The 13,450-nt window shown below is 42.5% G+C and overlaps 1 protein-coding gene across 1 annotated transcript in view; it reads right to left on the bottom strand.

The window, feature by feature from the left end:
• Window positions 1-13,450, bottom strand: part of Adamts18 (ADAM metallopeptidase with thrombospondin type 1 motif 18) — a 161,630-nt gene that overhangs the window by 11,913 nt on the left and 136,267 nt on the right. The window contains exons 17-19 of the mRNA XM_008822946.2: window positions 8,838-8,979; window positions 5,879-6,005; window positions 1,800-2,004 (exon numbers count right to left, since the gene is read on the bottom strand). Of these exons, the coding sequence (XP_008821168.1) occupies window positions 1,800-2,004; window positions 5,879-6,005; window positions 8,838-8,979 (474 nt within the window). The remainder of the gene's footprint in view (window positions 1-1,799; window positions 2,005-5,878; window positions 6,006-8,837; window positions 8,980-13,450) is intronic.

The raw sequence follows: 13,450 nt of genomic DNA, 5'->3' as shown, positions 1-13,450 counted from the left end.
TCTCTGCAGGACCAAATGAGATGGGGCCTTCAGTGCCTGAGGAATCAGCTGGGCGTAGCCCTATATGGGCTCAGAAGATGAGCATATGTTCTCACTGGTCAGAGTGCACACTCTTAAGGGAGTTGATGTCATAATGAGCACACCATGACCCTAGGGACCTTTAATATATTCAAGATGATAGATTTTAGGATATAAACTGAAGCCTGTTATCACACAACCCTCTACCAGTCTTACAAGTTAATTTTTGTCATCTACTAAGAAAGACATGAGCCAGTGACTGAGTGTGATACCCAACCATGGAATAAGCCCTGAACCTTAGGCCACTCTGTCACATGGAATTTTGGAATGGCTGATCAAATCTTATTTATGTTTGCAATTCTTTTTCAGAATAGCAAAATGTTTATACTGATTGCAGAAGGAATTGATTTGTTGATGTAGCCCTTGCCTACTAGATCATGGTAACAAATTTTCATATTGATCACCAAAGTACTCAAGACATAGTCTTAGCATTCAAAAAATATATCCATGTGCAATTTGGAGCACGATTCTTGAACCAAAATACTTCCTCAGGTGCATTTGACACTCTGGTTCATGTCCACCATATATATTTGGGTAAACCAACCTTTTGAATTCTCATTTTGTAAATTATTGATTGCAAAGGAAGGTCAACTCAATACTTCATACAACTATATTTATGCCCTGTACCCATTAGTATGTTCAAAATAGTCCTCTCCAGTCCTGGCCCATCGTCCCCTAACAAATACAGTCCTAATTTGAGCAATAGCCTTTCCCTCACCTCACCTGGGGATTTGGTGCTGTGTTGCTGAACTTAGAAGCGAGAGTCTGCCAGGGGAGAACAGCCTCTAAAGGGAAGCATGGCGGACCTGGGGCCACTGGCTGCTAAGTCGCATCATTACAACATCTACCTGCACTTGACAAAGTATGGTGCTGGTGCTGAAGGGCTGCTAAGTCACATCATTACAACATCTACCTGCACTTGACAAAGTATGGTGCTGGTGCTGAAGGTAGGAAAACCCTGACATTTATCTTGTGTCATGTGCTCTGGAGAATATTTTCCTCTACGCTTTAGGTGCAAGAGGGCCTATTCCCCTCCATGTTATCTCCTGGGATAAGCCTAGTCTCAGTGGAGACCCTTAGCCCTGCAGTCCACGCGGGAGTTGTGCATGACAGGTCATTATACATGTCTTCAGGCACACAATGCTGTGCTGGGTGACAACCACACACTTCAAGCATATCTCCTCTATATACTCTGAGCTCTGCATCTCTACCACTGAAGCATAAGTGAATTCTTTTTCCTGTCTTGTTCTTTTATTTCTGTGGGTGCACATGTGTGGATGTTGGATAAATGGCAGGAGTCGGTTTTCTTCCCTTCTACCACACCAGGGATGGTTCAGGTGGTTGGCCTTGGTGGCCGTCACCCTTACCTGTGGACCCATCCATCTCATTCTTTGCATCTTTCCACTTTCTCTGGAGGGTTCAGCTCTACACGCGAATCCCTCTTGAGCTGCATTCACTAGTCTCTCCTACCTGATCTCTGCACAAAGAAGTTCTAGACTGGGAAGGGGTTGCTGAAGCTCTGGTAGAGGGGATCCAAAACTTCAGGTTGTGTAAAAATCACTAAAGGCACTGGCAGGAATGAAGGCTGCCAGGCACCCCTCAGTGTACGCCAGTGTGGCTCTTGGAAAGATGCACACAGCTAACAGTCTCTTGGGGCGAAACCTGCAGCTTTGGTTTTGCATGCAGATCAACACCAGTGCTTACAAATCTATCCCTGTTACCTGAGACCAGGGCCCCAGGCTCCATTCTGGAGGGCAGTCATGGCTGTTGCAGACTTGAACCTGAGTGGGTGTGCTCACTGGGCAGAAAGAATGCAGCACAGCCTCCTCTTTCTGGAAGGGCTTCTTCTGCACACACTGTATCTTCCGGCTTTGCTGACCCCCAGCACATGACTTGCTACATGCACTCCATTCGCCTGGCATCCAGCTTTCAGGGAAAAGCAAAATTACTTTCCTTGAAGTCAAGGTTTTGTTCTCAAGCAGCCACTGTGAATGATTAACTGTGTAATAAAAGCCTGAGATCCACTTTACAACCAATGAGCGCATCCATACCAACTGTCCTGTGGTGGACGTGGAAGCACAAACTCCTGTAGTCCAGATATAAAGAGACATATTTGATCACCATACACTTTTGCCAAAAACACATTCCTGAGGCTGCTCAGCAGTTAAGAGCATTGGTTGCAGCAGAGGTCTGGGGTCCAGTTCCCAGCACCCACATGGCAGCTAAAAACCATAACTCCAGTTCCAGGGGATCCAACGTCCTTTTCTGACCTCCACGGGCATTGCATGTACATACATGCAAGCAAAACACTCATACACATTAAAAACATTAAAAATAAAAAACACATTTCTGCCTTATGCACAGAAAGAAATACCTTTTAGTACCCGAAAAATGCATCCAGCCAAATTGGTTGGGATCTTAACCATGTGTCAGACTTTGAGAAGCATTGGGGTTGGAGAGATTAATGTAGCTACAGCCCTTCCATACAGAAGTGAAAAGGCTATGAGAATAGAGGTGGTGCTCTCTGAAGAGTGCGGGAACCCAGACTAACCCAAACTATACCAAGCCCAGTGGAAGAAAACCAAGGTGACAACAGGCGGGTGTCTGTGCAGGAGAGGAGACGTGTACTCAGAGAAGCTGCAGCAGCCATTTCTAAGTGGATGGTTTTCTGGTTAATCTTAAAATTTACTGATGTATTAGAGCTCTAACCTCATGCTATTTATTTGAAGGTTGCCAGACCAGTTTTTTGGAACTGTCCAAGACTTGGTGCATAGTTGACGTGTCAATCATTGGAAACTCTAACTTAAGAACTACTTCTGACTGAAATTACATGAGTTGCAGGGAGACCACCAGATCTGACTGTGCACATTTGACTCATAGCTGCAATGCCTAAAGCTGATCTTAGATTATGAATATGCTAAGTACTGATCATTTTAGAAAATGAAACCCAAGAGTAAGACCCAGCATGCTTTGGTGAGACCTCTGAAATTTCATTTTTCTTAGTCTTACAATTTTTTTCCTCTCATTCCCTCCATGAGCCTGATGATATGTGAAATTAAGGACTTTTAGTCTAGAGAATTAAGCATCCAGGAGTGTTAGGAGTATGCGTGTTTTTGCAAACATTGCACAATCCATACTATCCTACATAGGCAAGGAAAATGTAGCAAGTAAAATAATTCTTTGTGTTTATACAATTATTTGTACTATATAAGATCTTCAGAAAACCACATGGCACTATTGTAACCTTTACTGCTCTCTGACGCCTAACATTTTATCGTGTGTAGCCCAATACACCCATGGCTTGCACTCTTCCTGTGGATGATTTTCATTGGTGGTGGGAGCCATACGCTGTCACCTCGTGACTTCAGTTCTCAGCTCAGGGTCTGGCACATAGCAAGTACTTAAACATCACTGATACATGTAAAGGCAAAAAGAGTTAACTTAGATAATTCTTTGTCCTTATAGTTCTGAGAGTCTAGACCCTCCTTTCTAGTCTGCTCTTGGGGAAGAGTCCCTGCAAGACTCCAGTGTCCTATGGCAAATACTGACACTGATAAGGGAGGAGAACACAGGAAGAAAGCACAGGATCCTGCCGAGGTTCCTGCTCTGCTTCTATAAAGCAAGTTGGTTCTTTATGGAATATCATTTCTACACATGCTTGTCAGGGAAGTGGTAGAAGTTGCAGATAACATCAGCATGTTCCTTACATAGCCATACATAGCAATAGATTCCCTTTGGTTGGATGGCATAACCAGTGATGGGAAGAAGTCCTAACATCAGAAACTATCAGCTTGCCAGTCAAGGCTTCCGATTCTATGTGTACACACAAACACACATTCATATGCACATATACAGATGAGTCCACAAGGTTCAAGAGCACTATGTGCTAATCACATGTTGGACCACTGGGGAAATTGTTAGTTCCCTATGTCTTCTGTTTTTTGAAATATTTTATGTATGAATGTATTGCTTGCATGTGGTGCAGTGCCCATGGAGGTCAGAAAAGGGTGGAGGATTACTTGAAACTGGAGTTGAAGACAGTTGTTAGCTGTCATGTGGGTGCTGGAGATTGAACCTGGGTCCTCTGGAAGAACGGCAAGTGTTCTTAACCACTGAGCAATCTCTCCAGCCTATTTCTTTTATGGTCAAGATATACTTGGTTTCATATCATAAGAGAAAACCTGGGTTGATCATTGGTCATATGAGTTGATGGGTATCTGAAAGGCCAAACAATTATGAAAAATGTACCATTAGCTTGTTAGTCTTATTGGTTTGATCTTATATTCCAAACTAAGTATGTTCTGGTTAGAACTTCCTTTGGAAATCTATCACCTTCCCTAGTCCCATAACTTTTTTTACTCTAGTTTCTCCCACAAGCCCATTATGTGAATTAAAGACAAGAGTGCTAGGTTTATGTGTACTCTTTGTAGCCCCAGCTGTCCTGGAACTCACAGAGATCTGCCTTCCTCTGCCTCCCCAGTGCTGGGATCAAAAGTGTGCCACCACGCCCGGCTAAAATAGCTTTTTATTTTATGTATATGAGTGTATTGTCTGCATGTAGGTAAGTGTACCCATGTTGTGCAATGCCTGTGGAAGACAGAAGAGGCTGTCAGATCCCTTGGAACTGGAGTTACGGACAGTTCTTAGCTGCCATGTGGGTGCTGGGATGCGAATCCGGGTCTTTTGCAAGAACAGCCAGTGTAAGAACTGAGCTCTCTCTCTAGCCCCCTATGTGTACCCTTAAAAACACTCTGGAGTTACGGACAGTTCTTAGCTGCCATGTGGGTGCTGGGATGCGAATCCAGGTCTTTTGCAAGAACAGCCAGTGTTCTTAAGAACTGAGCTCTCTCTCTAGCCCCCTATGTGTACCCTTAAAAACACCGCATAACCCATACTATCTTAGTCAAAGTATCAAATAAAATAATTCCTCATATTTATACAATTATTTGTACCTTAAAAGATCTTTAAAAACATTATGAAATTAATAATTTCAATATTTGCCTACAAAATGGTATTTTTCTACGAAATTCATGTGTGTACACACACACACACACACACACACACCTTCATTACCACAAACCCAATACCACTCATTAAAATGATCTGAAACCCTGGTGAGCACACCATTGCTTTATATAAATATATCTGGCTCAAGATGAATCACATAAGATGAGACTCAAGTTGGCTGGGAAGATTACTTAAAATTAGTCTTCAAACAATGGTGTGGCCAAAATGAGTCTGAGAGCAAATCCACCAAATGCCCCAGAGGGACCATCATCAGTGAGCGAGTCGCCAGTTGGCTTTTACCTCTGTAGCTTGTGTCTTGCTACTGTGCAATTTGCTTTTGAGGTTTCCTGGTCTGCATAATATTATGATTCTTAACTTCTTGGATGACCTACATAAAAGTTAAGCATTTAACCACATCTAAATTTAACTATTATAGGATCATATGTTAAATATCTGTTTGAAACAGTTCTGGAAAGACAGGGGTCTCTTCGAAAGTTAAAGAAAAAAAGGCTGGGGCTGTAGCTCAGTGGTTGAGCTCTGGCCTAGCATGCATGAGGACCTAGGTTCAATCCCCAGTGTGGAAAGAAACCATTGTATCCTAAACTTGCAGAGCAAAACACCTACAGCAAATACTTCAAAGTCACATAATCCAACCTCTACCTTTTTCCTCTTCTTTTAGGCATTGCACCTACTTTTGAATCGCTTTCAATTGGAAGTATGGACAGTCAGCTTCTTATTATTTCATAACAATAACAAAGGTACAAGCACAGACAGACATTTCCAGAGGACTTACTAGGGTGGGCAGGAGAAGGCGTTGCATATCTTGGGATCTGTCACTGGCTTGGTTCTTATATTGCAGAATGAGGAATTGACTTGAGTGTTTTGATCTCGTAAGCAAATGGCCTTGATGCTCATGTAGCCTAGTAAGACATTAGAAGGGACACTGTGAAATCACAGAAAATCCATTCGATTTGGTTTCCAAGCTTAATGTGGTATTCACCAGTGCTCTGATATCCTATTTAAGATACCACATCCAAATATTTTGTGAAAATAATTCCTTTGGATACAACTTCAACCCACTTGAATTCCACTTCTCCCCAAGATAACAGATTTCATACTTTAGTAATTTTAATATGTTGTTTTTTAAGTAGATAGGACCATAGAGTGAAAAATACAACTATTTAAAACAGAGAGACTATAGTCCCTTTATAAAGAGAAGCACACGCATATGTACATACAAGCCACTAGTGAATTACATGTGAAAACCTAGGATTCTATTTCACCATGAAGTATCATACACTTCTATAAGCATGCATGTATAGGCAAAATCTGAACTCTGGATATTAACTCATACCCATGAACTAGGTTCCCAGTTTAAGTGTTTAAGGATCCTCTCAGTGCCTTGATTCCAGTGTTCAAAACTTCCCATCAGAGGCACAAAAATTTTTGTGAATAATCACTTTAGCTTCTCAAATAGGATCTATTTTAAATTTTTTTTCAACATGACTTTCCTTAAAATGGAATCTGAGAAATGATGAGAATGACAATTTCTCTTGTAACGGCTGACAGCCGCACTCAAAGGGTTAAAGCAGGCTTTCTTTCTGGAGGCACGGATCTAAATTGCACTAGGAGTTCCAAAAGTTCACAATGGTCTTCTATGCATTTATCTGGACCCTTCTTGTATGTCTAGGCTACATCATGGCCTGGTAACCACAAGAAGTGGTTGCTCAAGGCAAAGGGAATTCCACAGGGTGCGACACAGCCTAGAGTCACCTGAGGAGGGTGTAAGGGATTTCCCATTATCAGAATGCCCTGTGTGCATATCTGTGAGGAACTGTTTTGATTGATAGCTGATGTACGAGTGCCACATCCACTGTGGGTGGTCCCGGACTGTCTAAGAAAGGTTAGTGAGTATGTGCCTGTGAGTGAGTGCCAGGCAAGCAGCCTTTCTCCATAATTCTGCTCAAGTTCCTGCCCTGACTTACTTCCCTCAGTGATGGACTGTAACCTGAAATCAACCCCACCCCTTTTTATAAACCTCAAGTTGCTTTTGGTCAGAATGTTTTATCACAGTGACAGAAAGGAAGCTAGAACAGTGACAGTAGAGAGTGCGGATCCTCCCTGCAGTATTGCTCATCAAAAAAGCAATATTTAGGGATTATGTCCAACACTGTCAAACACATGGGTTTTATACTGGAAAAAATAACTTACGGTATAGACCAAAATATTGGTGATTGCTGAATAAGGGGTATGGGGGTGTCCCTTCTTTATACCACATCACCTTTAAGTATTCATTAATGAAAGTTTATTACCTTTCAATTATATCTATTTGAAAACTACTTCCTTGTATGTTGTTAATGAGCATGAGCACCTAAAGACAGCCTCACACACAGGAGGCCTTTCTGTTCTGCATCTTGGCCCTGTTCCTGATTCTAAGAGACCTCATTTTACTCAGTGGAATGGGCTCAATAAGGAAGGCTACCGGCACTAGGAGTTTTTTCTTTTGTGTTTTTGAGATGGGGGTAGCACTGACTGACCTGGAACTATGTAATCAGACTGGTCTCAAACTCAGAGATTTACCTCCCTTGGCCAGCTGAGTGCTGGGATTGAAGGCATGCACCGCAACACCTGGTCACACCAGGAGTTCTAAATAATAGGAAATGAGTGCGCTCTCTCCATCCTTTGCTTTGGTTTCATGGACCCACTTAGCAGTTTTCGTTGTCTCCACAGGGACAACTGTGCAAACGATGGACTTACCTAAAAACCTGTGACATTTCTGATACCTAATGAAGGGTCTGCCTTCTGCCTGCTTCGTGGATGACAGTTCTTTCCCACATCATCCATTTCCCTCTGGAGAGCCTCCGTGGACCTTACCCCAGAGGGGTTGGAAGGCTACAGTATCCGGGTTCTTAGTTTACCTTGTACACATTCCCTCTTATTACAACGCTGCCTTCTATAATCATGTTTATGAACAAATGCATTTTTAGACTTTTTCCCACAGTTTCAGGCTTTTAAAAATATTTTCTTATGAGTGTTTTGTCTGCATGTATGTAAGTGCCATGCCCATGGAGGTCAGACAAGGGTGCCAAATTCCCCTGGAACTGGAGTTACGAACAGTTGTGAGCCACCATGTAGAAATTCGAACCCAGCTCCTCTGCAAGAGCAGCTGGTGCTCTTACCACTGAGCCATCTCTCCAGCCACTCAGGTTTTTAATTCTCGAGCCTTGGTTGTGGCTGAATTGACCTTTATAAGAATGGGTTCCTTTATAATAGGAAGCTCCCCTAATGTGCAATATTAGGGTATGTGTGTGGTATATGCCTGTGAGTGTGAATATGGGTGCACACACCCATGCCCTTTCTACACAGTATCCAGAGCAGGACATTGGCTGTTTTCCTCTCTCGTTCTCCACCCCTTACCTTGAGACAGGCTCTCTTACTGAACCGTTAGCTTGTCATTGAGATTAGGCTGCCTGGTCAGTGAGCTGTCTGGATTGACCTGTCTCTGCCTCCCTATGCTGGGATTTATAGGCACACAGCCATGCCTGGCTTTTTACACAAAGACTCGGGTCTTCAAGCTTGCCTGTGCGCTTACCTACTGAGCCATTTCCTCAGCCCCACAATGGCATCTTTTTAAAGCAATGGTTCCTGGGTAAGACGGTGCCTTAAAGTATGTAACAGTAAAGAGTCCTGGATTACAAGAACTTGTTTTAAGCAGAGATAGATGGGTACGATGGAATTAAGAAAACAATTACCTCCCCCACAGGAGACGGAGCAGTCGGACTGCACTGTGCTCCAGGTGTGGTGGTATCTTTTTGTGGTTGGCTGGGTTCCATTCATGACCTTGGGAAGCGCATACTTCCAAGAAATCCCTGGATTCTTGCCTTGCATCAGAATCTGGATAGTGTGAGATAAAAACCAGAGATCAGTATACTGACTGGACCTTGGAATTGCAGAAATCTTCCTAAACATTTTAATGATATTTGCATGTCATTTTGGTATTAAAGTTGGGCTATATCTTGTTCCCAAGATCATTTATATGGATTTAAGGTCTCTTGTGACACTATAAAATACATTCCTAGGATCATAATTGAATTAGATGGATGTTAAGGAATAAAGCATAATTCATTTTGTATAGTCACACAAACCTCAACTAAAGGTATCACCATCAATAAAGCAAATATTCATTTAAAATAATGAAGAGAGGCCAGTGCAATGACTCAGTAGGTAAAGACATTTGTCACCCAAGCCTGATGGCCTGAGTTCAATCCCTACAGTTCACATAAATGTGGAAGGAGAGAACTGAATCCACAAATGTCCTCCGTCTTTCATATGTGTGCCATGCACGCATGTGTGTATAGTAAAAAATAAAGTTTAGAAAGTTACATCATTGGGTCTCACCCTTAATTTAAAACCCAGAATGGTATACACACACAGTGCTGCTCCACAGATAACACTTGAAACTGAATTTCTATGTTTGTGGTCTATCCTGATCACAAATGAACTTATATACTCTGTTGACTAGGGAGATGTAGAAGTTCAGCACGGAAAAGCACTTCCCAAACCATAGTATATCCCATTCAGAGAGACTTGTACAGTGCAAGTGGGGGTTCCAAAAAATTTTTCAAAGTGTCTATTTACTAGGTTCAAGGCTGAGCAGGTAACAGGGCAGTCGGGGGACAGGGGATGGGACTGGACAGATGGAGAGATGGGTCAGCGTTTAAGAATGCATTCTGCTTTTGCAGAGATCCTGAGTTTGATTTCCAGCATCCTGGTTGGGTGGCTCACAACTATTTTAATTCTAGCTCAAGGGGATCTGGCAACTTGTTCTGACCTCCCCAGACACTAACACACACACAGACACACTCATACAGAGAGACACACAGAGGCACTTAAACTCTAATACAGTCAAAACTGGGGCCTGGCATTTTATATATTAGAAGAGATTCAACTTCAAAAAGGCTGTGAGATCATGCTGCTAGGCACAATGTTGCTAGAGGCATTTACCCTACTGGCAACAAGGAAGCCTGTGGTAGCATCCTAAGGACTAGTGTGGTACAGTGATGCAGCTGCAGGCTGCCCACCCAACTTTAATTGAGGTGGGACACCACCAGATGGAGGTAGACCCAGGGGTTCCTATTTTTAAGTCGCAATAGGCTGTTTTTCTTATATATGCAGTCATGCCCAGTTCTGGTGGTAAAGAATTTTCCACAAGACTCATGGGACAGGAGAAAACCAGTTATTTATTTTCACGATTGAGTCTGAAAGGGAAGAAAGGGGAATAGCTAGAGAAAGAGGATGCTCAGAAGAGTGTCTCCCCACACCAAAAACAAGGCAACAGAGAGTACTGGGCAGGAACACGTTTTGTTGCAGATTTTACTTAAAAACTCATCATGTATATGATGGTTGCACACGTTTGCTTGTTTTTTTTTAATGAAAAAAAAGTGCATTCTAGTGGTTTTGGAGGAATGTTTTGTGACACTGTATAGAAAAGTCTGGTAGAAGTCTGATAACTGCAGTGTGCCCAATAAATAAATCAGTCTTAACTTGGTACTTGAACCTTATGGGATCAAAATTTCCCCAAGTCCTAGCCTCTCTCTTTGAAAACGCTCTTTGTGATGGACCATCACCTGGAAATGTGAGCTAAATACACCACTTCTCCCCGAGTTGTGTTTTGTCAGGTATTTTATCACAGCAACAAAAATCAAACTAGGAGAGAAGGCAGTGTTGCTGCTTATTGGTATTTACCTCACTTGCTCTTTCAATTACAGCAGTGTGTCAAATGTAATGCTTTGGACTGCTGTTGTCTCCACGCAGAGATCATACGGGGGGGATAACAGAGGCACCACATGAACATGAGTTACAGTAAACGATCTGCCGTAAACTAGCCTCTGTATCTGTGAACAACTCCTAAACATTTTTAAGATGTCTCGTCTGGCTCCTGTTTGAGAGCTGGTTGGTTGGCTTTTCTCTTGCTGTGCTAAACGCCATGACCAAAAGCAACTTGGGGAGGAAAGGGTTTATATGGCTTCTACTTCAAGTCATGATTCAGCACCGAGGGAAGTCAGGGCAGGAACTGAAGGGGGAACCAATGGAGGAGAAACGCTGCTCCTTGGCCAGTGCTCAGCTAGCTTTCTTATATATCCCAGGCCCACTTGCCTAGGCGTGGTGCTGCCCATGGTGGGCAGTGGGCTGGTTCCTTGTACACCAATCATTAATCAAAAGAGTCTCTCACAGATATGGCCACAGGCTGAACTGAGCTGAGCAGTTTCTCAACCAGGGCTCCCTCTTTCCAGGTGACTCTAGGCTTGTGTCAAGTTGACAATAAAAGTTAGCTGGGCGTGGTGGCGCACACCTTTAATCCCAGCACTTGGGAGGCAGAGGGAGGCGGATCTCCCTCTCCAGGGACAACTGGAGCCAGCCTGGTCTACATAGTGAGTTCCAGGACAACTGGGGCTATAGGGAGACCCTGTCTCAAAATAAATAAATAAATAACCAGCATGTCTCACACTGCTGAATTTCATTTTCTATCACCTACTTTAGGACATTCCTAGTTTGGGTTCTCTCTCCTGAGCCTTTCAGAAATTTCCCTTTAATAGCTCATTAGCACCAAAACAGGGTATTTCTGTCTGTTAAGGTTTAAGGTGGGTCCCTTTAACACAAACCCCTTTTGTCTATTTCCTTTTCAAACAAAAATTCCTCTAAGCTTCAGCCTCTCCAGCTTCCTCTCTCACCCTGATCTTTGTAAGTCAGATGTGACTCTCCACACCACATCACTAAAGCTGTTCTTTCAAGGACAGCTTGTTGTACCCAAGTTGTCAACAGCCTACATCTTACTCTACAAATAGTTAAACACTTGCTGACTCTCTGCCTCCCCCTAGCTAAGCAGAACTCTCTTTATCCAATTTCAGTGACCTTCAATCATGCGTGTTTTTTTGTTTGGTTTTGGGGTTTTGTTGTTGTTGTTTTAGTTAATCCTATTTCCCTATCTATTTACTGTTCATAACCGCAAACTTAAATCAGACAAATTTCAAGCGAAGCATGTGTGACTGACGGGTGCACAGTTGTAGATGAAAACCCACTCTGACTTCTATATTCACCCATCCCATTAGTCACTTAGCCTCTAAATTTGACTGTTTGGAAGGTACATTCAAGTCCACCATGAAGCGTATCTTTCCTCCTGTCTTCAGAAAGGCTCGTCTTCTCTCAGATTCTCATGGGATGTCAGTCTATTGTTCCAGGGTTTTCAGGCCACCGCAGGATCTTAGAGCCACCATGGACTCTTCTTTTTCTCAGAACCTGCATGAAACAGGCCAGGCCCTGCCTCATAGCCCACCACCTCTCGTTACTGCTTCTGTCCTGGGCTAGGCACCATTGGCTCACTTCTGCCTTCCACGATCAGACAGTGGAGAGGGAAGAGGGAGATGAGAGAGAAGGTGAGGCCAGTCCACATGCAAAGGTCACTCAGACACAGTCACCCAATAGGCTAGAAGCCAAGGGCTTTGAACCCTGCAGGGGGAAACCACCTGTAACTGTGAAACTGTCACTTGACAACCTAAACCACATGACCACTTAAAGCAGCTTGCTAGGTATCATCTAGCATTATCAAAATTTTAGTTTTTACCATTTTTCCAGTTTGTTTATATGTTTATTTACATGGCCTAGGCTGGGCTTGAACTCCTGAACCTCCTGCTTCTGCCTCTTTAGTGCTGGGACTGTTTTGGTTTTGAGCCTGGGTTTGTCCTCTGTTGGGGTGACAAATATGCACCATTCACTACACCCAGATTTAATTAACAAAATATCTTGGTGAAGACCTGAGCCATAGAGTCAAAAGTTTTCCCTTGAGGTTTTCTAAGCCTCACAAAAAGACACATTTTCCACTTTCCCCATCATTGAAATAAAAATAGGAAAGGATCCTCGAAAAAGTAATTCATCTGAGCTAAAAGTAAGAGTACTGAATATTTAAAAGCAATAGGGAACTAATACATTTCCTATAAAATAATAAATAAAAGGACAAGATGACAAAAAAGGCATACTGTGTAGTAAATTTAAAAGGAAACATGCAACTTCAAGTTAGTAACTCACAAAACCCATAGTGACTATGTGTATGTTCTATTGATTTTATAGACATTGACATACAAAAACACATAATATCTATTTTTCTAACTTGACAATGAATTTAGTAAATACATAAATAAATTAAAAGCACCCTAACTTAAAAAAAAAAAAACTTCAAGGCTGGACTTTACTGTCTACATACTGATAAATTCACATGTAATTATATGAACAGTCATGGAGGCTAGAAAAAGTATGTCAACCAACACAAAGACGATTTTGGATTTTAGCACCAGTTAAGATCTTTTGAAAA

Source organism: Nannospalax galili, unplaced genomic scaffold, assembly GCF_000622305.1.
Source record: "Nannospalax galili isolate Female #2095 unplaced genomic scaffold, S.galili_v1.0 scaffold568, whole genome shotgun sequence".
Classification (NCBI taxonomy): Eukaryota; Metazoa; Chordata; class Mammalia; order Rodentia; family Spalacidae; genus Nannospalax; species Nannospalax galili.
The sequence above is the reverse complement of the archived record's forward strand: the minus strand, read 5'-3'. Positions and strand labels throughout refer to the sequence as shown.